Consider the following 27,486-nt stretch of genomic DNA (forward strand, 5'->3'; position numbering starts at 1 on the left):
AAACTAATCAAAATGACCAACTGTCCCAGTACTGTCAGAAACATCTATAATTGGCAGCTCACGTCTGAATGTAAGCGCTGACCGGAGACCAGCTATTCTCTTAAGCCACACAGGAGTCATGTGACTGCATCAAGAGACACTCTTTTTAAATGCTCCTGTTTGGGTATGGGGTCTTCAGGGAACTAAAAGGGTAGTTTTGTTTACATCTTATTTATAATTTCAATTTAAAAAATAACTTTTTAAATACGTATACAAAACAATATTTCTTCCTTTCCTTCTTTTCTCAGACAGACTTAAAAAAATATTTATATATGTATGTTGCCACTCCATTAACTGCATTACCACAAAACTTTGCCACTTTGATTTGGAAACGACTTCACGGGAGATCGAAAGATTGTTAAATTAAAGAAGAAGGTGTCTGTGTGGAAATCCTGCAATTCTGCTGGATGCAAGGAAGAGAACCGTCCGAGAGTTCAGCCCTGTCCAGTGTCGTCGCCCCCACCCCGCCAAATTAACAAAAGAAGAAACACATTGAGTGATCCCCCGCAGCAGGCCTCTCTATCGGCACAACGCAGAAAAGAAAGCCGAGGCCGAAGGGGACCAGCGAGGGCGCACACAGAAGGTACACGTATAGAGAGTGAGTTGGGTCACAGGGTTGGAGAGGTCGGCCATCCAGACTGAAATGAGCCTAATGGGACAGAAAATGTGTCCCCGAGGTGAACTCGGCCTTCTACCATTTCGCCCCCAAACTTCAATAAAGTACCTTTTCAGCTTCGCGACATGGAGGCGACAGGGCCTAGAAAGAGGCTGGAGGGATGCTGGGACTGTGGCGAGCACATTAATTTCTCTAATCTGTCCAGCAACATAAAGGCTTCTGGATTCATTTTTCAGCGCCGTCTCACCACTATTCTACTGCCTATCCAAAGCCCTGTCCAAAAAGTAGGTTTGAACCTCTTTGGTCCAGCTTAAAGTCCAACTTAACTTTCACATTTGTGGGAAAAGCAGTCAAATAAAAAGAAAAGTGGCATAGGATGCGACCCCGTCTACATAATATTTGATAAGATCAAAACTGGTTGTTGTCAGAGCTGTTTTCCAGAACAGAGCACAAAGCTCTATGGGGAAAGATTGATGATGGAAAATACCTCATCCTTTTGTGCTCTTTTGCCTCCCACTACGCGAGGCATTTTATAAGGCCTATTCATGTCACAATTTCAATAATCTATCAAATTCTTGCGCGTCTTTGGACTCAAGCCATTTTTAAACCGAAATCCTTCTTCCCAAAAAAAAAAAAAAGAAAAAGAAAAAAGGGGGGGGGGGGGGGGGGGGAGAAAATGGGAGACAAAATGAAAGCACTTCAGGCACTTCAGTTGATGATTCAGTTAAAAAGACTTTCTTCAAATTATTGCATCAGTCCAGCAGGTTTTCAGCAGCAAAGAGTCCTGCAGTGAGTTGGTCCCCCTGCCAGATGAAAGTCGCACGATGACGTTGCACAGAGACGCCTTAGCGCCGTTTTTGAAGTTTCTACAGTCTCGCGAGCTGCAGCATACTACGGAGGCAAACTGCCCACTGGGGAGTCAGCAGACAAATGAGCCAAAGTGTTTATACAAGCAAGAGTCAAAGAGTGAGCAGACAAGAAAACAACAGCATTCCTTTTTGTGGAGAGGGCACTGCTTTAGATCAATTTAAAAAAAAATGTTTAAAAAACAAAACCAAAGGTAAACTAGTGTACTTCATCAGCATCTTCACTCAGATATTTAACGAAGACCACACGACGCATTATACTGAATCTATCGGCAGATCACGACTTTATTTTTTTTATTCATTTCACATTTGAAAACCCAGTCGCATGGCGCAGAGGACTATAGAAAAGCAGGGCAACCACTATTGTTACAAAATGAATAATTTCACAACAATCTAAAATCTCTAACACATTGCAAATGTACTCTAAATTAAACGCATGCATCTTTGTGTTCAAGTCAGGACGAAGGAAGCGAGTAGCTTCTTTTGTAGCACTGGCAGAGGCAGTGCAGTGTGGACTGGAGGGCCTCAGTGGCTTGTCTAATTGAATGCCCTTCAGACTGATGAGGTTCCACGTATACTGCACAGCGCAAACTATTTCATTTTCATATTTCAGAAATAACTTCAATCCATTATGAGTGAAGCTTTAACACGCACACACACACACACACACACACACACACACACACACACACACACACACACACACACACACACACACACACACACACACACACACAGTGTCTGTACACATTGCAAATATAAACACGCAAAAAAGGGAGCTGCAGGATTGACAAACACAGTTTAAAAACACAGTGATTTTTGTTTCCCTCGTGAAATGTCCAGTATTCACACATCTGTACACTTTTAAGGATCTCCTCCAATTTGCAACAGTAGACCTCACCTTACCTAAAATGAACTTGGAACAAACGTATTTAAAACTAGTAGACACTCACTGTTTTATTGACCAATATGATTAGCACAAGTACACTAAACTCCGTTTATTGCATTTCACAATAATCTGCTTTGAACGGTCTAAAACACAACATCAACACTACAAAACTAAATTGCAAAAAATTGAAAAAGAAAAAGAAAAATCCTGTTTCTGAAATACACGAGGTAATTCACACATTGTTATTCTCCTAAACATACAAGTTCAAGATCAATGGTGTGTTCCAGCTTTCTTTTTTATATACCAAAAATAACTATTATTATAGTGATTTCCTTCCAGTGTTGTTTGAAATAAATAGATTGTGCATTTCACCTTGGGCAGCAGGGCAAAAGAATGGCCCACAATAACATTTTGATAAAATGTATATTTTTTTCTACTTTTTCATCCTTCATTCAAAACATTTTTTAATAAAAAACATCATTTTAATTGAACTTCAAATAAATTAAACCCTGTGTCACGTAAAAATAATTCATCGGTATTCGCAGTAATCCATGCTATATAACATGCATTTTATATAACTTTGGACTTAAAGGAAACCGCACAAGATAGCTACGAAAACAAAATATATAAGTGTTCTATAAATAACCAGTTCTTATTCTACCCCCAGTAATGGTTCGTGGTTTTATAACCTGGTAATATCCTCGCCATGCTGAGCTCCGGTAAGTTCGTCGGGGGCCCCGGTGTTAGTGGCCGAGGCAGCGGCAACAGCGCCGGCTGCTGAGCTTGTGTTGGACCCGGAGGAAGAGGAGGAGGATCTCACTTTGGTGTTCGGGAGCCTGTGATCCTTTTTCCATTTCATCCTGCGGTTTTGAAACCAGATTTTAATCTGCCGCTCGGAGAGAACCAGGGTGTGTGCGATCTCGATGCGCCTCCGCCGAGTTAAATATCGGTTATAGTGGAATTCCTTCTCCAATTCTAAGACTTGCTGCCGGGTGTATGCTGTCCTAGACCGCTTGGGCTCCGTCCCATTGTAACCAGAGTTCACTGGAAGAAGGAGAAGAGGAGAGAAAGGGAGACAGAGAACGGAGGAAAGGAGGGGTAAACAAGAATGGCCTCAACTGAGATATGGCTGGAAAGATTTATTGGTTATGAATGTTTAGCTGTTTGAGAAATTTAAATGGGAAGTTAAGAACTTCTCAGCGTAATGAGAGGACACTCACATCCAACTATGAGCTAAATTATTAATGCAAGATTACAAAGCTCAGATTTTTTTTCTTATTCATTTCTCCCCCTCTCTCCATCGCGCAATACATAACAGCAGAAGCCACATGGTGATACGGCTGCCCTGAGTATACCTCGGCTATAAAATTTATGGTGGGTGTAATTACCAATGCCGAGTCGTAAATCCGCCTCAATTGTGCCATTTCAAAGGCTTCCCTGCTATCGGAGCAGGGGCTGGCAACGAGATGGGAGTCAGAGGGACTGATAAAGGGAGGGAAGGGGAGAGAGGAGCATGAGGAGTGCAGGGAACATAAACACACAAGTTGCCTACCAGTGCTGACGTGAATTTTCTTCATCCATGGGTACACCACAGGCTGTTTGGAGGAGGCTGTGCTGTTTGGATGCTCCGGGGTAGCTTGGTTGCAGGCGGAGGTTGCGGCCGGTGGGGTGGCGGGGGACATGGACAACTGTGGGGTTTCACATGAAGCAGGTTGCCCTTTCCCTGTCAGTAGATGCGCAGAATGGGGTATTCCATGTCCCCTTGGCGTGTCAGGTTCAGGGATGCTTGCACAGTTAAACTGGCGCTCTTGGTAGCTCGCCCGCGGAGGATATAACTCCTGATGGTGATGCTGGTAGCCAGTGTCCCTTGCGCGGCTGTAATATTCTGGACTATGCTCGGGGATGTAGTTATTTTGCGAATATTCCTCGCATGGAGGAAATTTCGGATCAATGTAGTTAGACTCCATCAAATACGAGCTCATGATCATTAATTTCTGGAGTGGAAAATAATTTTTCTAGCTTTGTCGTTTTTCTGCTCCATAAAGCCCTCCTACTTGCGAGCAGCCCTGTAAAGTTACTTTTACCACGTGACCCAATGGCCCAATAGCAGGGTAAGAGGTAGTTCCCGGATAAGGAACCAGAGGTATTTAGCATACCTACAGTCGCCATTGTGGGCACAAATCTTTCTCTCTCGCTCTCTCTCTCTTTCTCTCTTTCTCTCTCTCTCTCTCTCTGGCTGCGTTACCAAGGCAATTGATCTTGGGGACAAAACTAGTAGCTAGTTGCTGACCAAGGAAAAAATATAACAGGCAAATACAGTGGTCTCAATTATTCAAAGGGACAAGGATGAGGTGCAACAACAAACCAGTCATTGTGTTAGTTATAACACCTGATTAACAAAGACTGTCTCTGACAACAAAGCTTCAGCTGTGACACAGCCCAGGGTTGTGTCACATAAATTCTTTCTTTCTTTCTTTCTTTCTTTCTTTCTTTCTTTCTTTCTTTCTTTCTTTCTTTCTTTCTTTCTTTCTTTCTTTCTTTCTTTCTTTCTTTCTTTCTTTCTTTCTGTCTCTCCTATGAAACATTTCAGCAGTAACATAGGTAGGTCAGTGGAGAGGTGGAGAGGTGAATGGTCTCCAGCTTTTGAGGAGATGAAGACTGATCATTTGTGGTGCTGGACAGAAGTGGACAGAGAGAAACAATCTGCCTCAGTGGCAGGTTCTTCAACAATGAGAAATTTTGGTCTATCTATTTCGAATCCATATTAATTTCTTTAAAACTACACACTTGTATGGATTTTTTCAGCTTTTAAATGAAAATTGGTAAGAATAATCAGAATCAGAATGCTTTATTAATCCCTGCGGAAATTATGTGGCCACAGTAGCTCCAAGACAGTAAGAACAGTAACTAACTAAACTAAATTAAATAATACAGTATATTACAAAATTACAAAATATAACAAAAAAGATTTAAAAGATACAAATGGCTCAGTTATGAATATCCCAGTATATAGCATTAAGACTGGGACTGAATTACAGAAGGATTCTGTATCTGAGGTTGCTGCTTTAAAGTCACAGTAGCCAAAATCTGTTGGAACAAAAGCTGCAAAATGCTTTACAACATAAAAGATTTTAAGAGTGCATCCATGGTGCTTCTATTCTATCCTACAGAAAGACAAAGCTAAACTCTTTTAATCTCTAACCTTTGCTTCCATAAGGCACAACACAACAAAGCAACCATAGAAAACAAAACATTGCATAAATCCAAATTTGAATATAAACCCTGACATGCCACAGACGAAAATGTCATAGACACAACAAAACTGCAACACAAATGTGGGCTAAGCAGGCGTCAAACATCCAACTGATCAAACTTACATAATATCACTAATATGATGTCACAGATCAGGGGCACACAACCCTGCAGAGAAGCATTCACCAGGAGCTCACAAACCAGCCAGCAGTGAAACTACATCACTATTATGTCACAGAGCAGAGGGTGTAATGAGCTGCTGATTTAACTGCAGGACCAGTATTGTGTCACTGTGAAGTTGCTGCAGACAAGAGAGTCTGCTGTACACACTCTTGACTAAGTGAACATCTGTCCTAAATGCAGGATAGCAATTCATGACACGTGTAAATAGAAATCAGCTACCAGTCCTTGTGATCTTGAGTGGTGCTAATTCCCTCTTCTTCTGACTGCAGTTTTACAGCTTGAAAAAGCCCTTATCTGTTACCTGGTGCACATGTTTCTGAGCTTTGTAATGGCCCAAATAAAAGCGCAGGAACAATCAATGAACAGCATCTATGTGAGGAAAAACAACACTGTTAGGCAGATGAGACAGGCCATTGAAACTACAAGAAGTGCTGAAGAAGAACTGCAGAATGCAACATCCCGATGATTAGTAAACAAACATGGTTACGCAATGCTTCAAACTAGAATTTAAACAGTAAAATACAAACACTGAAAGTATTACAACATTTTCTTTTGTTCAGCAGCCTTTAGGCAAATCCACCCTGAAAATGTTGCATGCTAACCCTGGCTGAAGCATGACCATGAGCCAAGGCATACAGCACTGGTGGTCTGTTGTTTTATTGTAAACTGATACTGCCTGGGTGTATAAACTTGTCATGTGCTGGAAGCTTCCCATTGTTTTCTCAGAGTCAGCTGTAGGCAGACAGAGTGAAGTTAACCTCCCTATCACCTCAACACCCCCATGTTTCACATATATGTCTTCAGGTGGAGAGTAATAATAATAATAATAATAATAATAATAATAATAATAATAATAATAATAATAATAATAATAATAATAATAATAATAATACCGTAATAATAATAATAATACAATGATATATTTCCATTCAAACCATCACATTACAAGTTAAGCATCTATTTTCACAGCAGCAGTTAAATAATACGGTTAAAAACGACGTGAAATTGCTTATCATAATTCCGGCTGTACTGTTTGTAAAGAATGCGCACGACATTTCTATTACCCCTAGTGAGGATGTTAGAGGCGTTTTATAGAGCAATAAAAGCCGTAAATCAGTCACTTTTAAACGACCCCTGGTTCCTAACGTGTTTTACAGGGTCTGACACAGTAGTAGCCGCACACTGCACGTTCTCTGTGGCCTACCTACACAATCTGTGGCTGTCTGAGCTATGAATACACTTTGTGACAGCGTTATTGCACTGCCAGAGCCCGTGGATGGGGTGGATGCAGGCTGTATGTATCATCGTTGATGCTTGTATATGCAAAAGCAGGAAGAAAAAAATGCCAGAGAGACGTGAAGGGAAGCAGATGCAGAACAATTCATCGACTGGCGTGGTATTTCAGTTGCCCATGTATTCCTGTAGAGACGTATTTGCGACTGCTTGTACTTCACACAAATTCGGTTCTACAGGGTATACATATAGACAACTAATGTGTTTTAGGTTAGACACTGTAAAAGGTCATCTGCCGGGCAAATATCTGTGGCAAGCAGGTTATCGTGCATTTCACAGTCGTGTCACAAGAAGCATCAGAGTGGAAATACCACAGAAAGCGTGCGTCAAAGCGGATTCTGTTTATCAGGATTCAAGAAGCAAAGCCACAAACAACCCCACTCCTGCTATGGATACATCTACAAGCAAGGGAAAACACACATTTTAGGTCCTTTCTCTAAAAATAAAATATCCGTGAGTGCACACACACACACACACACACACACACACACACACACACACACACACACACACACACACACACACACACACACACACACACACACACAAAGCATAAAGACGCCGTACGCAGAGAACAGAAAGGGTCTCTTTTCTCAACATTCAGCCTCTGCCTTTGAGGTGCCTCCTATATGAATATTCAGCTACAAACACGAAGGATACAAAGGGACGGCGTGACAGCACACATGAAAAATAAGTTTCTATTGTTCCCAACCATTTCTTCTGCTTGCTATTACCATACTGACCGCTCGGTAACCTTTCTTGCTGCCACTCTGGAAGCTAATGAGAAAAGCCTCGGATGAAAAATGCAATATCAGACATGTGACCTGTTTCGGGGTTATTAAAAACAGCAAACATGCTCAGATTGTGAATCAATGGAATTGATTAGAGCGGTGATGCACAGGGTGCTTCAAACACTGTCAAAAAACATCTCAATCTACATATTTCTCCGCCAGCATCCCGCGCATCAATTTGATTTTTTAAAATTGATTAACAAAGCCTCCCGCCCCAACACACACAGTGAACTCCCGAGAAGTGGTAACAAAAAAATCTAACTCATATTCATTTGGATTTTTTTCATATTCTCATCAAAAGACATGCTGTTTGTCGTGCACACAACCAGTGTGAAAGGAGCTACATACACACCACCTACTCCCTCTCGCCCCATGCGCTCTGGCGGACGCATTTTAATATTAGTTAGACAGCCTGACCCGCGTTTCACCCCTCGCGTTTGACTGGTTCCAATAGTTCACTGCCAAGGATTATTGATGGAGAGACAGCAATGAATTCTTTCTCCCCACAAATGGCTTTCAGATCGTGCACCTAGTTCAATAACTAGTTATAATGTAGAAGTACAAAAAATGAGGCCCTCAGGCAGACTAATTTGATGTTTCATTTGTTCATTTGAGAAATTAAGCTTTCCCTTTTCCTCCCCTGCAAAATAACAGCCTTACAAGCGTGTTCACACATGTACATATGTAAACAAAATAAATCTGTGCAAAACTATGTGGAGGTCGTTCTGTCCACGCAGTGCTGCTCTTTTTCTTTTTTCTTTTTTTTTAATTTGGTGGCCGAGTACCTGACCTGGATGCAGACAGTGCAGCAATATTGTGCTCCCTGATGAAAACGGTTACGATGCGCTTTTAATCAAACTCTTAACCTAATAGCCTTTCCACGTTTACTCTCCCCAGGTGTAATAACGTTAAGCTGTATCGTCCAGTTAAAATAAAAAGTTTTAATGAAGTGCAGACAGACTGGAGACTAGTTGGATATGAATACTCTTTAAAAAGCAGCAGCCAAGGGAGCAGAGGCGGTTTCAGAAACCAGATTCCTCCTATAAACAGTTGGTTGGTTTCGAAGCAATGATGTGGTTCATAAGACTCACTGCGCAGTTAAATCCGGCTAACTGGCACTGCAAGAAGTTGAGAGGATAGGATGGTAATTCCATCTTAAGTTTTTGTTTAGGCGTCCAATGTTGGAAATCGTAAGAAACGAGACACAGAACATAACGCCAGAGTGTCTGGATAAATTAAGTGGAAGTGCAGATATTAAGGTGGTTGCTGTCATTGAAAAAGCAACTCCGCCAGACAAGCTTTACTCTCAAATAAAGGTAGGCAGATAAGCGTGGGGCAATGCGTAACACTTACTATTAAATCCGCAGTCTCACTCACGTTGGCTCGTTGAAATGCCTGAAAAATAGAGAGAAAGAACGAAAAGAATTAAAAGGGTAATCATGACAAAATGGTTCATAAAGGTCCATAAAAAATTTCCTCATTAAGTGACAAAATGAATTTTTGCACCCAAACTGCAAAAATAAAATTCTCGAGGAAGAAATTAGCTTTATAATTTGTTCAATTAATATTTTATTTTTAAAACATGTATTAGACACCCCCCCCCCCCTCAAAAAAAAAAAAAAAAGAATAGAAAGAAAATGTTACTCAGTGTTCTCTAAATTAACGAAGCAACCTATTTGTCACGCATTTGAAGATGGCATAAACATATGCGGTGTCCGTACCATATTTCCGGTTTTTTGCTCCAATTTTAAAAAGCCACTGTATAATCTAAAAATAAATCTAAATATATAAATTGGCCACATACAAATATGAAAAGGAGATTATATAATACAATCGAAAGCCACAAATGTATTTCATTATAATGATTCCCTTCGTGTTTCCTACAGTAAATCACTCAAAGTTCAAATACAGAAAGAAACTGTTTGCATGTGTTTCCTTTTTTCCTAATGACCCGTCAGTCCGTCCCTTTGCCTCTCATATCCTCTGCTATCTACTTAAGCGAGGCTGTCCTAGAAAAGCTCTGACATGTGTAGGGCTGCTGCAGAACTGGGACCGAGGGCGAAAATTTAGGACGGGTCATTTTCAGACAGTAAAAGTAAATTTACAACCATTTTGGTATTTCCTTGGGCAAATTTTCTAAGAATAGAAATCCCAGGACTTCCAGAGCGCTGTGGAATTATGGCGGAGAGTCAATGATAATTCAAAAAAAACAAAACAACTAGTTTGTCTTCACATTGTAAATCAATTCTTGCTGAGTTAAACAAAACAACCGATGTAATAGGACTTTATGGTTTTTATTTGGGCTCAGACAAAAGGATGTTTGTGTTCACCCGGAAATGACCTCCGAGGTTTGAATGATGACAATGTCAGCTCCACAGGTCAAAGAAAGGAATACGACAGCTCAGAACATGGCAGTGAAAACGGATGTTTGTGCCATTTCACTTTTATTGCGATGCTATAAGAGTGTTTTTGGAAAGGTCTGTCCTAGTTTTTGTGAGGTTAAACCAGGTCTTTAATTCAAAGTGACTAAAAAGTACTGAGAGTAAAATTAGTTCGATTGTAATAAGCGCCCTGTAGCCCCATGAATGTGGCAAAACACACGTTAATATTTGTTTCTAATTTATTGTAAAAGAAAAAATATATTTACTAGTCATTTCTGCAGGAAAACAAATATTTTCCTTTTGTTTTGTTTCATTTTAGTGCGAGAGTTATGGGAGTTAATGGGATATGACAAATGTCTGTATTACGTAAAAAAGCAGCGAAATTGCTTTTGAAAAAAGGAGGAAATAAAAAATAATAATGAGAAGAAAGAGGAACTAACAATGCCCTGACTTGGACATGTTGCCCCCGCAGTGTATCACCCACACAGCAGCGTGTTATACAGTGCCCCCTATTGAAAGTGTATAATTTTTCCCTTGCACACCTGAAAGCAAACCAGGACAGACTTTACGTATTCCACATAAAGAAAATATTAAAAATAGGTTTGTAAAGCCAGGACTGGAGAGATGCGGTAAGTGGTCAGCCTTCAGTGCATTTGTGCACAACCTAAAGCCTCGAAACTCCTCATTTGGAAGAAAGCTGACTCAAATACTTTGTTTTGTGATTTTTAATTCTCACATTATGCAGCATTTACAGCCTGTAAATTCCTGATTCACCTTGTGCCTAACAGCATAGCTGAACACACCCAAAAAGTCTTACTGTTAGATTCATCCATTCGCAGTTTCACACATTGAGCAGCTTTTCTAAGCTGAACTACTTTCTAGGACGTTTTTAAAATAATGTAGCCTAAAGAAAAGCAGAAACTCGTTTAGGTTATAAGATCACATAGTTTTAAGACTGATAACACATTTCTGCAAAACATGCACATGCACGCCTCGAGCTAACACTAGTGCTGCCTTTCGTAATATTTCAGTTTGGATAATGGCATATTTGAACTGCAAAAATGCCTTTGACTCAAGCCTGTTCCTTTGGCCCAGACATGACCCTAAAACAATATGATGATGAGTGCAAACAGTAACTTCGAGTCATGGTAGTCAGGTGGTTTTGCACTAATAAGCCTCTTTTTGTGGACTAATGCATTCTTTTAACCATCAGAGCCACCTTTTAGCACAACACAGAACAGCACAGAACAAATGTCACAAAATATGCTTCGAAACGTTGTGTATATTTTCAAAAAAGCGCATTTTCTTCCATCCAAGCGTCTGAAACCACGGCGCTTTTATTTAGAATTTCCGTATGTCACATGGAGGTAAGAGTACGAGGGGGATATTGGAAATGAGAGGGAGAGAGAGGGTGTAGTGGTTAGTGAGACGGGACGCCAGATTATTTTTGATAGTTCTGCCTGAACTTTGCATTTTCCTCACAGTCACCTTTCTCTCTCTCCCTCTCTCTCTCCCTCTCTCTCCCTCTCTCTCTCTCTCTCTCTCTCTCTCTCTCTATCACACACACACACACACACACACACACACACACACACACACACACACACACACACACACACACACACACATATATATATATATATATATATTATTTTCTCACTCTGACATTAAGAAGAAAACTGTTGAATCAAATCACATCCACCGCATGAAAATGTGCGTAGGCCTATATTCTGTTATTTGCCAAGAATAAAATGCAACAGCCTTCAAATAAAAGGCTAATAATGGTTTAAAACGTGGCTCCTTAACACAAAATATCAGTGATCGATATATCCGTACGAGACACTTTTTGAATATTAAAAAAGAGCAAAGATACAATAAAACGTGTGAAAACAATCATTTTTCCGGGTGCTTAAAAATATGGCACAGTTTCATAAATACTCGCTGCGAATTAGTACATAGCGTCAATTTAGGCTCTAATCTGTTTAACAGTCACACATTCAGTTACAATATATATACAACAAAAACTACGCAGTTCAGTGAGCTAACGGCACAGCGCGCAGGCCTGTAGGCAAAGTAAAAACCAACTTACTGCAACAGCTCTCAGTCCTCCGCACCACTCGACTACACAGTCCAAAGAAAGGTACTGCATCCTCACTGCCACAAAGCCCTTTCTTCCTCCGATAAGGGGAAGCAGGCAGCTGCGATTCCGGACAGTTAAGATTATATATGATGTGTATATATCGAAGGTTTGTCAGCTCTTCCAGGCCATAAAACCCACTTAAATGACACCACGTGCTTCCTATGCACCATTCACAGGCCCTGCTTGAGGCAATTGGCATATGTAACCTTGTAAACTTTAAAATACCCTAAAAGAAAGACATACAAAAAGGGATTGAATGCGTTGTCCATGTATAGGTTAGGCCCAACACAGCGCAGAGAAAGTGGACGCTGCGCTGACCGGTTCTCATAACCGTCAAGGAAGTCAATAGGAAGCTATTAGTTTAAGAGGTGAGTTGATTTTTATTTTCTTTAAGTAGTGCTAGACAGAATTACCTCATAACCTTGGGCTATTCTGCGTCACGCCACTTCTTCTACTAAAACTGCCGCTACATTCAACAATGGCGTGATTTTATGTCCGCTATGCTACAGCGCTACCACATAGCGATGTTTTAACAGCAGTGTAATGATAGCAGGATTAAAGAGCAAGGCGACATGACAAAAGTAGCCATATGGCCTCAGCGGTGATGACGCGCCAGTGTGCGGTCACAGGAAACCAAAGTTTTGCATCCACGTTGTGTCGTGGGTGAGTGTTATCACAGGCAAGTGCGTCCCTTCCTTCCCTGACAAAACAGGAAACGGAGTGTGCGTGTGGTGGAGTGCTGGAGAAGGGGGCAATAAAGTTTTATGGGGGCTTTAGACTTCCGAGCGCGTTTGTGAGTCAATGAAAATCTGTTGATTTCGTGGCTCAAATGGGACAACGCATTTATAAATGGCTTTGATAGTGAACTGAATTCCGCCAGCCAACCCTCGAAATGTGTTTTAAATAATAATAATAATAATAATAATAATAATAATAATAATAATAATAATAATAATAATAATAATAAATAATAATAAACGTGCATGCTGACAGCAGGGAATTCCCTTACTTTTAATGAGTCTTTATTGGTTACAATCAACGAACAGGCCATCTATCAGTTATTGTAGGCCCAGTGTTAATCAGGCACCTTAAGTTTACAAAGGAGGGAAGAGAAATTGTTCCATTGCACATTACAACATTATCACAAACAGCCACTGAATTGTACATAATGATTCAAGAGTCACAAGAATATGACAGACAACAGGGATGGTGTCTTCACACGAAATCCACTCACGAGGACATTGCTTATTGAACACACATTCAACAGCATCCTAAATGCAACATGTCACAGAGTAAATTTCAAAGAAAAAGAAAAAAATGGAGAGAAGTGGTATTTGTAAGACAACTTAACTGTTGCTAAGGATTTTCAGATAAGTCAGAATTAGTATTTATTTTGACTTTATTTGATTCACTGACCCCTTTGATGCATGGTGATATAAAGATGGGAGCTATTCAGGTTACCTCTCGCTTACATAATTTAAAAACATTTTATTTTTTTTCTTCTTTTAGTGTTTGTGTGCACCTTTTCAGTGTACTGCAGACCAAAGCTTTGCAGCGGGACGGTTCCAGCTAACCCTCGACCCCCTGTTCCTCTCGTGCAGTAAAGTGAGGCTATCATCGCATGGGCAGCAAATTAATTTAGAAATGTAAACCGATTGATCAAAGTGAGCGATATTCAATACATTAGGTCCCAAACTGCAGCAAGTGACACATAATTGGTGATGAAGCACACAGAGCGGTGTCGTGATGTCATTGCTCCTAGCAGTTCATCCGAAGGTCAGGCGGCACTCCAGCATTGTGCAGTGAGGGGCTGAAAACGTGCTGCATGCACCGCGTTCGCTGATGCCATTTTTACTCCTTCACTTTGATTTTTGAGTCCTTCTTCCACTTCATTCGTCTGTTCTGGAACCAGATTTTGATCTGCCTCTCGTTTAGACACAGAGTGTGGGCGATCTCTATGCGCCTGCGGCGGCTCAGGTACCGGTTGAAGTGAAACTCTTTCTCCAGCTCCAGAGTCTGATAGCGGGTGTAACTGGTCCTGGACCGCTTACCCTCCGATTCTGAAGTGGTATTAAAATAAGTTAGCTTTCAGCAGCATTAGAGTGGAAAAAAATAAGTGGAATATAAATAATAGGCTAATAATATCATTACATTCATTACTATTACATGTTATTACAAAGCCTGGATACCCATAAGCACTACAAGCAAGGATCCATTAATTTAAATCCCCTTCAACCCCCATTTAAAAGATCAAAAATCTTTATATGACCTAATTTTAACCTGATATTACTTACTGTGGACTTGTGCAATAAAAATTTATGTTCATGCAGATAAGGATGGTTAACTAGACCCTTAATATAAATATGCTCAGTGCAGGGGAAGAGGGCCCACTTAATCCTTTCACAGCAAAACATAAAAAATACAAAATATTACTTAATGCATCTTATCATGATTTAATGCTTAGAAGTTGATAACTAAAAATATGTGGGCCTCTCGATAAAACCCTGGCCTCGGTTTAATAACGATGCACTGGAGTAGGATGTTGTGGGGGAGAAGCAGATATGTAAACTATAAAAAAAAAAAGAGGGGGGCGGGGGGGGGGGGGGGGGGGGGGGGGAGAAAAAGTGGGTTGAAGAAAGTGATGTTTTCCAGATACTTTTTTCAGATTTCCGTGGGTACATGCGTGCAAAGCAACAGAGCTGTGCTTTTGGAAAAAATAAAATAATTTCAACAACCCTGCAGTGTGTTTCTAGATATTTGCATATGGAGGCTCATAATAAAAACAGCATCTTTTGCAGCAAATGTGCTCCCTGTACGTCTCGCTGCCTCAACAGTACGCCAGTGGTTTGAAGGCATAGAGAAGAAGCATGCCTATTCAGATCTTTTAGAGGTGAAAAGTTCATGATTGGGTCAGGGCATTGGTGTTTGACAGAGTTCAATTTAAGGCTAAAGCTCCTCTCTCACAGTGTGTGTGCTGATGCAAAACACATAGCTAGACCAAGTCTATAAACGAAGCATGGCAAAAACTAATACTTAATGCTGCATTTGTAATATTATTCCATAGTTTTATCGCATTTTTGTTCTCTTATCCAATTATGCCACCATAAATCACAGCGCAGATCACATCTTCACCGTAACAGAGCAGGTTTACGAGCAATGGATGCCTTTGTCATAAAATTTATGACCGCGAGTTTTTATTATTTCCTGCGTTTGGCCTATAAAACTCAAGAGGGACACTGGAACGGGCAAAAAGAAGTGTTGTAGCGTTAAGGGTGAATAAGGGAAAGCATCTTAGCTGCACTTTAGAAAATATGCAAACTTTACCGTGGCTCATGTGCAGTTTTGTCATCCATGGATAAATCTGTGGTCGCTGCTCACTATCCTCAGGCTGGTTCACGTTTGTGTTTCGTTTCACGGACTGCGTGTTATCCGCGTTTCTGTCGCTCTCCTGGCTCATGTTGCCGCCGGATTTTGCGCTTCTCTCCGGGTCTCTGCCAGCCCCACGTCCGAGCAGCTTACTGCTGCCGTAGCTGAGCCCGCTGGCGTCCACAGACGAGCTACTGGAGACCATGGTTATTTGTGGTCCTGACGGGAGTGGAATATCCGTATTGCCACGCAGGCTAGTTTTCATCTCCTCCCGTTGAACAGAGGTCGTGGGGACGGGACAAGAGAATATCCCGTTCACATTAACACCCTCATAATGGCTGGACACGCGCCCAGATAGATCGAAACTAAACATAGTGTTAGGAGAACTTGTCTCGCTTGTTTGCCTGAGACTGGAGCTGTCAACAGAGCTCATTTCAAACTACCACTGACACTTTCTTTTTAAACTAGACAGGGCTGCGGGCTACACGTTGCGGGTATTTCCTTGTTTTTGTTGATCATTGCTTTTCTTTGTTGCCGCTTTTGGAAAATTCACAGCTGTCTGCCCTAAAAAATAATCCAGGATTTATAGGTGGAGTAGGCTTTGGTATCTTTTTTTAATTCTTGATCCGACGTGGGCTGCCCAAATATGGGGTATTTGTACGGGATCACGTGCGCATGTTGGCCAGTCATAAATTGGCTTTGATACTCAATGGGGATATTGATGAATAGGAGAAACGTGTCCGGTAAACTTTGAGCTGTTGGTTGTTGAGGACCAGGCAGGGATCTTTAGCGCAAAAAGGGCAGGACAGTAAGACAAGAGCGTCATCTGGTGTCTGGTATGGGGCAAGACGGTCAAGACCGGTCAGCTCTGTGCCCTGGACCGGCTGCCAGTCCACCATCACCAATAATAATAATAATAATAATAATAATAATAATAATAATAATAATAATAATAATAATAATAATAATAATAATAATAATAATAATAATAATAAAGCTAGGTTAAAATATATCTACGCGGATGGACTTGAAACGTGAACGTTGTTGGGAGTTTATATTACTACAGCTACGGGGATGTTATCGTGTTTAACAGTAGCTTAACAGTAGCTAATTCCTGTGCCATACCAATATCGGCGTCGAACAAACAGGTCTCATGTTTTGGAGAAACAAAAATTGCTTAAAAATATATGTTTAACGTCAAATCCTCCCTTTCTTGCCTACACAGCCTCCGGACCAAACAGGCCACGACAAAAAAATCTTTAAAATTTAAAGAAAAGCATAAGAAGAAAGAAATAGCAAACTTTCACAGTCCACGTTTAGGAAATCTCTTCGTATTTTTATTACGTATTTAAGGGATCTGTCTTCATCTGACTCATGAAACAGACAAGACAAAGGTGAAAGTTTTACAAACATTTTATTCCGTGATACACAGTTATGACAAAACATTAATGTTTGACTCTCAAACAAAGGTGAAGAATTACTAGTGTACAAATCTATCTCACGAGGAAGCATGTTGTGTCAAATGGTCAATGATCTTATGTTATGCAGCGTCTACCAAAGCGGCTAAATGCACATTACGTTTCCACGGGATTTACGTTATATACCGTTACTTTTATCATGTACAGACATTATGGTTTTTGTTTGTTTGTGTGTGTTTGCGCGCGCGTGTGTGTGCGTGTGTCTGTGCGTGTCTGTGTGTGCATGTGTGTGTTCGGACTGGAGACTACTACTTTTAGTTTGATGCAGGGCCCATTTTCCTGCGGACGATTCAAGTAATAGATTACATTGTGATCAAGTGTCCGCCCGCTCTTTTGCCTCCATGGAATGTGCATGTACAGTAATGAGTTTAGTCAGATCAACACTGTATTATAGTGAGGTGATCAAAGAGTTTCACAGTGATGGATGGGGTGTGTGAGAGGGGGGTAGGTAAATATACAGATTTCCTGGCATAGGAAGATAGGTAGAAATTAATACTTCTTTTTATTTCCACAATACAAGTGTGATATTTGCAATAAAAAACAAAACAAAAACAAAAAACCCTCAGTTCTCCACACAACACAGCGGCCAAACTGTGGCTGAAATAATTTTGGATTTCTAAGGATCAACACTCCTGTGGTCCAACACGAAATAAAATTGGTGAGAGCTGCGTGGTAGCAATCATGCGGTGAAGTCGCTCTCGAGTCCATGTAGATTTTTAGGTAGTTATGTTGGTTTGTAATGGTCATCGTGTGGTTTTTTATAATTTTTTATTATTATTATTATTTTGAGCTATTCTTTCTTCTTGTCTTCATCTTTCCCTTCTTCCATTGCGCCATTGCGTTCCTGCTCTTGAGACGCTCCTGTCTGTTCAGTTCCTGTCACCGTGGAGGTCAGGTTGCTCTCTTTCTTCCATTTCATGCGTCGGTTCTGAAACCAGATTTTGATCTGCCGCTCTGTTAAACAAAGCGCATTCGCGATCTCGATGCGTCTGCGCCTGGTCAGGTAGCGATTGAAATGAAATTCCTTCTCCAGCTCAAGCGTTTGGTAACGAGAGTATATTTGTCGTCCTCTGCGTCTGTCTGTCCCGTAGCCGACTCCTGCTGGGAGACAAAGTAAAGTCACTCATTTAAGCGTTAACAGCGCGAAGTCACGTTTGGATTTCAAATAAAACGTGCCTCTGCCTGGAGTCTGTTCATACTTGGAGGCAACTGAGCATAAGTTGGTTTTTTTTTTTTTTTGCCTCGTTGTTAGATTCATAATTGCAATCTAAATCCACAGAGAAAAATAAACGCATTTTAACTGGAAGGGGAAAATATATCTCAAAGGATATCTTTGCTGTATTATCTAAAATTATTAAAGCTTCTTAAGTAGTCTCTCTATCTCACTCTACTGATTATGGCTACTATATCATTCTTAAAATGAAAGCTGTTTGTTTGCACATGTTAAGGCCCATCTACAAGTCGAGGGGATACAGTAATGTTTTATGGGGCCATAAAAAGTAACTTGCTCTCTTGGTAAGACATATCGTAAAACTGGCCCATTTCCTTAATTTATTTGTCGTAGTAAAACTCACCGCCGTGTGAGTTCATTCGCTGCATCCACGGGTAGATCGGGATGTTACTTTTCTGCTCCTGAGCTGCTGCTCTTCCTTGATCCAGACTGTACTCTTGAGCAATGTGGCTTTGTGTATTGAGTCCCATATTTGTTTGTCTGCAGCTGGGAAGCACGTCCTTGTCTTGAAGAAACACGTTTGATCCATACTCATACTGTGCCCTGCCAGACCCAAACACCACATTATCTTGAGGAGAGTAGAAAGGTGCATATATCCGATTCTGGGTCACAGCGGCACCGTACGACGAAAAATGTCTAACTGTGTCATAGGTGGTGGAGTTTAGGGGTACGTTAGGCAAAACATCTTGACCACCGGATAAATGGCAGGAGAGCGACGGGTTCGCGAAATAAGAATTCATACCTTGCTTGTAACCCTCTCTCCAACTCTCCCCACTTCTTTATCGGTCTCTTTTCAATCTCCTTCTCAGTAAATCTCTGTGTCAACCAACCACACCTTTCTCCAAGGTCTTCTTTTTTTCCTCGACTTTCTGCCTCTGTAACTGGACGTGAGCTACTTTGAGGATTCAATATTATTAATTTCCAATCTCCGGTTAAGACGCACAAACCCGAGTGTTATAGCCGAGGCTTGGCTCGGTGAGAGACAATATGACAATGTCAGCTGACCATTCTCAACCAATTGAGAGGCAGGAGTTGAGGAGAAACTGTAGCTTTTAGCTCAGAGCTTGAACATTACGGCTAAATGTCGATAAACACAACGTAGACTTGGAGTGGCACACTATACAGCTTGGCTGAGTGAGAAGTTTTTGGCTTGAAGTTTATGAGCATGTGTCGTTTAAGCAGAAAGCAAGATGGAAAGCGTGGCCAATGTCATTCAGGACAGAGACCACATTCAGAGGAAGGAAGGAGATGGAGAATTCTAATGAAAAACACGTGAAATATTATACAAAATGCCTATTAAATAGTGACCAATAGAAAAAATAACACGGATATTAAAGCTGTTTACTAATGCAAAGCCATGAACTGTCATACTAAGTTTTCGTGTGAGTGATCTTGTGTGCGCATGTGTGTGTCCTATACCCAGTTTTAATCCATAATACAACATACACTGCTGTTTATCTCAGCCATATCAACAACTTTCCAATTTCCATGCTTTTGCAGTGACCTGGGGGAGGGTGTCGGCGGTAAGAATGCGTTTATGGTCTCTCTTCTGTGAGGGCAATAAAACAAGTGACGTTCCCCAGCTCACCAACAACTATCTCTGCAGCAAAGCCTTGAAACACAGGCAGCAATCTCTCCCGCTAAGAATCAAAAAAGCACTGCACAGCGTGTGGAGGCAAAGCAAAGACAAAATCGCGTGCAGGACAGGTATGGCACAGAAAGGGGAAAAAAGAATGAAAAAAATGCTCCTGTGAAGATGACTTCTGCCACCATCTTGAAAAAAGAATCCAATCAGTTGTGCGATCGTGCAAACCTGCTCATCAATGCTCACTGCTATTTCTCAGGTATAGTCTGTTCAAACTCACAACAAAGAACACTTTACTTCAAATTAATTAAGCAAAAAAATGTAATAGGCAACATGTTAAAATGCTTATGCAGATGTTCCAGTCTCTTTTTTCTCTCTCTCCTTGTGATCGTGCTTTGACATTCCTGTGACACACACAGAGGAAACGGGAACCGATTATTATCTCAGCACCAAATGATGGGTTTGGAAATTACTTTAGAGGCGTTTTGCAGAATTCTAGAAAAACTTGATCACGTGTTTTGACCTAAACGAGCTGCCTCCAAAATCTGCATTAGACGAGATCGCAGTGCGCTAATTTTCATTTTCATTTTAGAAAAACTTTTCAGATGAATTAAAACTAAAACGCCACACGTGCTTTCGAAGTAGTTTTCCAAATTAATGTGGCCGGTTTTTGTTTTGTTTTTTAATTTACTTTAATTAAAAAAAATTTTTAAACAAGCCGCATCAGATAGCAATATAATAATAATAACAACAACAATCAACAACGCTATTGAAAAAGTCTGTTAAACGCAGCCCCACTGGCTGCAACAGCCTATTGGTTCACCTCATTGATTTCTTCAATGGAGTGAATTCGTGCAGCCTAAACGTGCAACAGTGTTTGGTCTGTTGTTTGGGATCCTGAATAGCCCATAAAAGAGACAAGAACAAAGAGAAGGAAGTAGCTGGTGCAGTAAAAGTTTCCCTTCAACTATTTGTGACCATATGTGACATCCGCGTCGCACAGATTTGAGGCAAATAAAGCGCAAAAGTTGGAGCCTGCAGTTTTCCTAAATTTCCGTCCTGGGACTGTTCTTTTTCCCCTCTTCTTTTTGATATCCAGAAACGAAATCACTTGATGACGGAGGTTAAACCAACACTTATAGCAGGAGTAAACTACTCGGGGTCCCAGTTTGTTTAGTGAACTTCTACCCTTCAGTGTGGTGTAATTTCAAAGGAGACCAAATTGTTGCAAACATTAAAAAAGTCAGTTCCCCCACTTTGACTGGAACTTGAATCCCACCAAAGTAAATATGAACAAAACGCAAATAAAATTGAAGTTTGTGATATTATATTTTTAGTCAATCCGCCCTCATGGTGGCAGAAACGGAATGTGCAATAGATTTGTGAAAGCTTTCCTTTGTTTAACCATTTCTGCTGTCGTCACCAAGTAGTCGGCATAATTTATTCCACACTGCAAAGTGTTTCAGATTAACACAATTTTCAGCAATCTCTATTCCATCAAAATCCACTCGAATTATTTGAGTTCTCAACCACAGATTTTCCTTATTGTTATTTACAGACAGACACACACACACACACACACACACACACACACACACACACACACACACACACACACACACACACACACACACACACACACACACACGAAGAACAGAGCGGTCTGTAAACTTTGGGTTGTAAATAAAAGCTGAACAGTAAAGCCAATGTGTGGACTGGAGAGACTGGAATGCAGGAGAGCTTGTGTCAGTGTGCAGAATTAGAAAGGTCATTCTTTCCCTTGTGTTTTAGTGTTTTATTGCGGCCCGTGAGGCAAATTACACGCACGGCATTTGATGCAGGGAGGAGAGGAACCGTTTGGTGCGCGTTTCCACAATTTTTAAAAGAACATTATGTCCAGCGACGAATGCGTGAACCAGGAAAAGTAAAAATATAAAATACTATCAATACCCTAACATCCTGTTTCTAACCATGGGAATTAATAAAGATCATTCATAATTAATTCCTCAGTGTTATATGCCCTGAATTTGTAGTTTTATATGGTGATGCGCAACCAAGGCATAAACTAAGCTATTATTATTATTATTATTATTATTATTATTATTATTATTATTATTATTATTATTATTATTATTATTACTGGTTGAATTCTTACGCTTTGATGTGTTCTTGTGCTGAAGGCCTAACTTTGATAGCCCGCGCTCTGCAGCACAACATGGCCCATCAACATCTACGGTTGCTTCTATTTTTTTCTTAAACACAGCTTTCAATATCCAACATCACAACATCACTCAGCATTAGTTATACGGGACCCTTAAAATTTCTACATTATCGGCCATGATTAAAAACGCAGCAAGAGGGGCAAAGTCTGGTCATCCTCTGATGCTTTTTCCTCTCCCCCGCTTCTAACCTTACTAATAAGGAGTAATTCACATACTAACAATGTAAAGCCCTCTATAAGCACTTTACCATCGCTGGCTAGCCCAATTAATGTCCGGAAGTGTTCGACTTTATGCTCGTTAAGCACTCAGGAAGCTGTTGCCCAATGAGCGCATGTTGATCCACACATCATAAATTATGGCCATTAGTAGGCAAAATTTTGGTCCTGTCGGGATTTGTAAGTGAGGTTCTAAATGTGGTGATGCGGACAGATTCATGACTTCATGGAGTTTAATGCGAGCCTATCTCTGGGTTTAAAAAACACTGCAGGGCAAAACAATGGGCTGTGGTTTTCCCTTATTATTTCAACCAAGATTTACCTAACAACTCAAATGGCATCTATTAAATGGGCCCTCTTTCGCTCTCTCCCTCTGTCTTTCTCTCTCTCTTCTGCAGGCATAGTGCTGGGCAGCAGCGGACACGATCCATTGCAACAGCAATGTTTCATAAGGGAAAAACAAACAACGTGTTTAACAGTAGGTTATAAGAATTTAAAGGCTTTCACAACGAGGCTTTGCCAATAATTGTATTTTACAAGATTGAAACGCTGGACTGCTGAGACAGAAACAGATCACGTCGCTTTATTACATAAAAAATATTTAGTCTCTACACAGAGAAGAGAGGACAATTCCTCAAGCTAAGCTTTGATGAAACAACATCGCCAAACTTCAAATGCACAGCCTGCAGTCTCCCACACACACACACACACACACACACACACACACACACACACACACACACACACACACACACACACGCACACACACACACACACACACACACACACACACACACACACACACACACCGTGTTATTTAAGATGTCTTTGGATACTTGTGCAATGGATACACTTCGTATATATTTTGTCTTACACTGATACTCCAATTCATTATCCTTCTGTTTTTTACTGAGGCTTTCGTGGTTTCTGTCTCTCCCACACAAACACACACACGCACACACTTGACGAGTTTAAACCTCATTCTGTGCTTTTTTTCATATGAAGTCCAGAATAACGTAAAATAATTGATCTGGATTTATTTTAATCAATACATTTATTTAATTGTTTTAGTATTTTTAGACGTGTTTGAAAGAAATTTGGGGAAGTGAAATGTATATGATGCAATGTCCCACCATTCATGCACAATATGCTATAAACAATGCACTGTATACACTCATTCTGTCTCACTTATGACGACACATTTGCTACTGTTAAATGTCCACTGCTGTTGCTCTTGGTGTTGTTGATATTGTGCATATTTGATACAATTTTGAACTTATTACTTACTCGTCCTATTTTATTTTTTTTCCCGGTGGTGTAAATAAAATGAAATGTTAACTCTCACGAATGTCGTGGCGTGCTTATGTGACAAAGCAATATCTTCTACAAATCACTTCATCTCATCATGCTAAAACGAAAACAATAAAACAGACGAATCTCATTCTCCAAAGTGACAACAACAAATCAGAAACACTCCTCGGTGTCAGGTCGAGCAGTTACTCGCTGGCAGCAGTGTATCAGCTGACATCCGCAGTGAACCGCCGCCGAAAACCAGCAGCCATAAACATCAAGCCTCAACACCCGCCCACCTCCACATATAACGCCTCTTGTCGCTAGGGGGCACTGCCGGGAGACACCAGTGTGTCACTGTGTACATACTGTGAGCCTATGTGTTTCTCGTGTGTGCGTGTGACATAGGGATGTGTGAAATTGCTTATAGATGTTATGCAGGCTTCTGGCAGAAACTGGGTTAAACGTGTGGCAGCAGATGTGAAAACAAACCATAATTAGAGAACATCAGCCAGAAATTAATATCATTCGTCACTGCCTGGTGAGAAGGGCCTATGTGAGTGATGAGAAAGTTTACTATCACAAGGCAATCAATTACATCGGGTTGGCACAGCGCCTTTAAAAATACACACTGGATGTAGGCTGAAGCAGCCACTACCCACACAGGTGCTGCCACATCAGCCAGAAAGAAATAATGACAACCGCCCCGGGCTTCAGCACCCTCCCAGGCTACAGGTCAGGTCACAACTACACTGAATAGACACCTTCAGTTCTCATGATCTCACACGTTCATAATTTTCACAATCATCTCAACGCCACAAGGACCAGCCGATTGAGAAACAGATCATTAAACAGTTAAGAAAAGCAGCTAGTAAAGTGTATAATCTTACCCCCAGCAGGCTCTCCACAATTTCGAGCGTCACTGTGGTCCAACAAAGCAGCTGAAGGGTCACGATGGCGAGTGGGATATATCAACACAACGCACATCTCCTCTGTGCTGCTGGCTGTGTTCACATTCCGGCGATAAGCAGCTTATGGAGACAGGGTGTCTGCCGGGAAAAGTCTTTTCTAGCAGGCTTTCTTCTTCCATTTGCTGTCCCAGTGGTTTTATTGCCTCCGGTGGGGGAATAAACGCAGGCAGCGGCTGGTAGAGGCGGTGACTGTCCCGAAGATCTCACTGTCAGGAAGTCGGGGATCGGGTGAATAACACGCGCGGCAGTGCCAAGATGACTGTGCAGCATTTTTTTTTCTTTAAATATTACAATAAAGGGAAATAATATGTTTCTACGCCCCAGCTTAGTCTGCTGCTGATACAGGGGAAGGACCAGAGAATAGACAACAGCATAAAGTTCATGTTCATAGCGCCTGTGCCACGTGGCTCGCTTCAGCCAATGGCAGAAAGGATTCAGTCGTAAACTTTTATTACTCAGCTGTAAATTTCTCCTTTTAACAACCAGGAATGTTTGCACCCATCTTGTCTTTCCTCTCTTTTTTCTTCTTCTTTTTTTCGATTGAACAAAACTAAACCACCAATAATATAATACATGACAGCGAAATTCCCCATATGTCACATATCAGACATGTGTCAAAATATGACAGTTCCCCTGGTGGATGAGCTCTATGCCAAGATGTCCCCCAGACAAGTTGGGAACGTGGAAATAAAAGTGTGTGAGTGCGAAGGCGAGGTAGGGGAGTAAGAAAAGGACAGAAAGCGACGGAGACGCAACTAATTAAACTTCAATTAGGCTAAACTCTACTTCCATATAAGGGCCTGTGCTTCTCATACGGAAGCAAACAGATGTCAGGATAGTATGCACCTCACATCCAATATCAAATACGCAGACACACCAGGTGCAAGCATAATATCAAAAATTATGCCTGCTGCAAGTCATTTGTAACAAAATATACATTTTAAAAAGCAGTTGAGATTTGAGCTGGAAAAGAGAACACTATGTTATGAAAAGAAATATACATACACTGCAAATGTTGTGCAAACCTTTAACGAAAGCTAACATCAGCACACGCAGAAAGAAAGCAAAATATCTAATCGCTGCGCGTAAAATTCCTCACGCATAAAAAGTTAGGAGGTTAGGTGTTTTTTTCTTGACCTTCAGCAAATATACTGTATCCTAATACTTGCGTAATAACAGAGAGACACGGATCAAGATGAGAACAACAGCAGACGTATTATTTAATTTAACACTAACACGCAGCTTTGTATCTCGTAAATCCTTTTACAGGAAGTCCTCTGGCTTCGCCTTGAAATAATCACCTGATGTGTCGTTTGATGGCGAGTAAAGCGCATTCTCTACAAGCTAAATAACTAACAAAATTTCCCTCACTTACTAGTTTGAGTGGTGCATCTTGTCCTTGCAGGCCGTCATCGCCACACGGAGCTGAGGCACACAAAAGATGCAGGCCGAGCCGCGTCTTTACCACCGCCAATAAAGTTTACAGCAGGTACACTTAACTTTATTGGTAATGTCAACCCTCTGTTAAAACTACACACACACACACACACACACACACACACACACACACACACACACACACACACACACACACACACACACACACACACACACACACACACACACACAGAGAGAGAGAGAGAGAGAGAGAGAGAGAGAGAGAGAGAAACACACACACACATTCACACAAAGGGGTAATACGGGATGCTGGATAGCTGTGACTAAGGGACACTTCCGGAAATTTTCTAGAGACAAAGCGCACGTAAACAGAGAAATAAACACCCTGAATTAAAAGGTTGCGCTTTGGCGCAACACTGTTTGATCCGAGAGAGAGAGAAAAAGTCACTGTTAGGGGGAAAGCCATAAAAAGAGGAGACGTGAAAGACTCCGACATCTTTTGGTCTCAGTCTGGATTGAGATGAAATGGGAATGTTTGATTGAAAAATAAGTTTCCAGTTAATGTGGATAAGTTTGCGTTTTTGCGAATAATGTTCACATAAAAAGCCTTGAACACTGCTTTCGTTCTGTCTTCCTTCGTTAGGCTGTGTTATGTTGTTACCCTTCAACACTATTTATTTATATTTATTAATTCATTTTGTTCAAATAAAAGAGGTCTGAAGCACAACAAGAGGTTAGTTCGTTTTTTGTTTTTTCCTTTTCTTTACAAAAGAATTCTTAGATGAGGATAATTTTCCAATTACGAGTGTGGGCTTAAATATAAATAGTTTCAATCGCACATTTCAATATGGACACTTTTTAACTACACATTATAAAATCCCCTAACACTTACTCCTTGGCATTGCATTTGTGTCCACAATGTTCCATATATGCACTGAAGCTTATTTGAACCGTTTACAAGTGAGCAAATAAAAAGCAACAGACTTTGAATAATTTAGCTGCCTAACGCTGAAATTCGGCAGCTAAATTATTCAAGTCCCGGGTCATGTTACGGTGTATTTACTACTATTATTTACTTTGAAATTACGTCTAATATTGCATTAAACTTGCAATAAATGCATTTTTTAAAGAAACAATATGTTGAAAATCATTCTGTTCTCAATTTGAAAAATTCAGATCCGGTTAAAAAAAGGGGGGTGAGGGGGGAATCAAACCGAGAGAAGGGTGAGGTCGAATTTCATGTTTTGAAAAAGAGGGTTCAAATTTCTGTTGAGGGCTAA

General features: G+C 40.8%; 3 protein-coding genes across 7 annotated transcripts in view; all 3 read right to left on the reverse strand.

Annotated features, from left to right (window-relative positions):
- The window catches only part of LOC146644589 (homeobox protein Hox-C4a), a 52,251-nt gene that overhangs the window by 6,671 nt on the left and 18,094 nt on the right, over positions 1-27,486 (reverse strand). Inside the window, exons 1-5 of one of the 4 annotated variants that reach the window (XM_085394613.1) lie at positions 26,184-26,338; positions 24,728-25,014; positions 9,283-9,324; positions 3,963-6,214; positions 2,164-3,454 (exon numbers count right to left, since the gene is read on the reverse strand). In XM_085394613.1, the coding sequence (XP_085250739.1) occupies positions 3,093-3,454; positions 3,963-4,398 (798 nt within the window). In that variant the 5' untranslated portion in view covers positions 4,399-6,214; positions 9,283-9,324; positions 24,728-25,014; positions 26,184-26,338 and the 3' untranslated portion in view covers positions 2,164-3,092. Of the gene's footprint in view, positions 1-2,163; positions 3,455-3,962; positions 6,215-9,282; positions 9,325-12,399; positions 12,503-24,727; positions 25,015-26,183; positions 26,339-27,486 lie in introns of those variants that run through there. The other 3 variants (XR_014909141.1, XM_085394612.1, XM_085394614.1) reach the window with 3 other exon arrangements.
- On the reverse strand, positions 13,414-16,703 carry hoxc5a (homeobox C5a). The gene is made up of 2 exons (XM_085394620.1): positions 15,775-16,703; positions 13,414-14,510 (listed from the first exon to the last, which is right to left on the reverse strand). Exons 1-2 carry the CDS (start codon positions 16,247-16,249, stop codon positions 14,302-14,304), a joined length of 684 nt encoding a protein of 227 aa, XP_085250746.1. The 5' UTR covers positions 16,250-16,703; the 3' UTR covers positions 13,414-14,301.
- On the reverse strand, positions 17,223-24,721 carry hoxc6a (homeobox C6a). Of its 2 annotated transcripts, none has more exons than XM_085394618.1 (2): positions 18,869-24,721; positions 17,223-18,395 (listed from the first exon to the last, which is right to left on the reverse strand). In XM_085394618.1, the coding sequence occupies exons 1-2, from the start codon at positions 19,263-19,265 to the stop codon at positions 18,085-18,087; spliced, it is 708 nt and encodes a 235-aa protein (XP_085250744.1). In that variant the 5' UTR covers positions 19,266-24,721; the 3' UTR covers positions 17,223-18,084. The 2 variants fall into 2 exon arrangements, with proteins under 2 accessions (XP_085250744.1, XP_085250745.1); XM_085394619.1 differs by having other exon boundaries at positions 17,227-18,392.

Source organism: Rhamphochromis longiceps, linkage group LG20 (assembly GCF_057381845.1).
Source record: "Rhamphochromis longiceps isolate RC_006_pf linkage group LG20, R_longiceps_female_GT1.1, whole genome shotgun sequence".
NCBI classification, from domain to species: Eukaryota; Metazoa; Chordata; class Actinopteri; order Cichliformes; family Cichlidae; genus Rhamphochromis; species Rhamphochromis longiceps.

Excerpts from the sequence above, each read along its gene's own strand:
- hoxc5a (XM_085394620.1), bottom strand. The coding sequence starts at position 16,249 with ATGAGCTCTGTTGACAGCTCCAGTCTCAGGCAAACAAGCGAGACAAGT. Across the intron at positions 14,511-15,774 it reads AAAACTGCACATGAGCCACG|AATCGGAGGGTAAGCGGTCC; the intron begins GTAAAGTTTGCA and ends ATACCACTTCAG.
- hoxc6a (XM_085394618.1), bottom strand. The coding sequence starts at position 19,265 with ATGAATTCTTATTTCGCGAACCCGTCGCTCTCCTGCCATTTATCCGGT. Across the intron at positions 18,396-18,868 it reads GCGAATGAACTCACACGGCG|CAGGAGTCGGCTACGGGACA; the intron begins GTGAGTTTTACT and ends TTTGTCTCCCAG.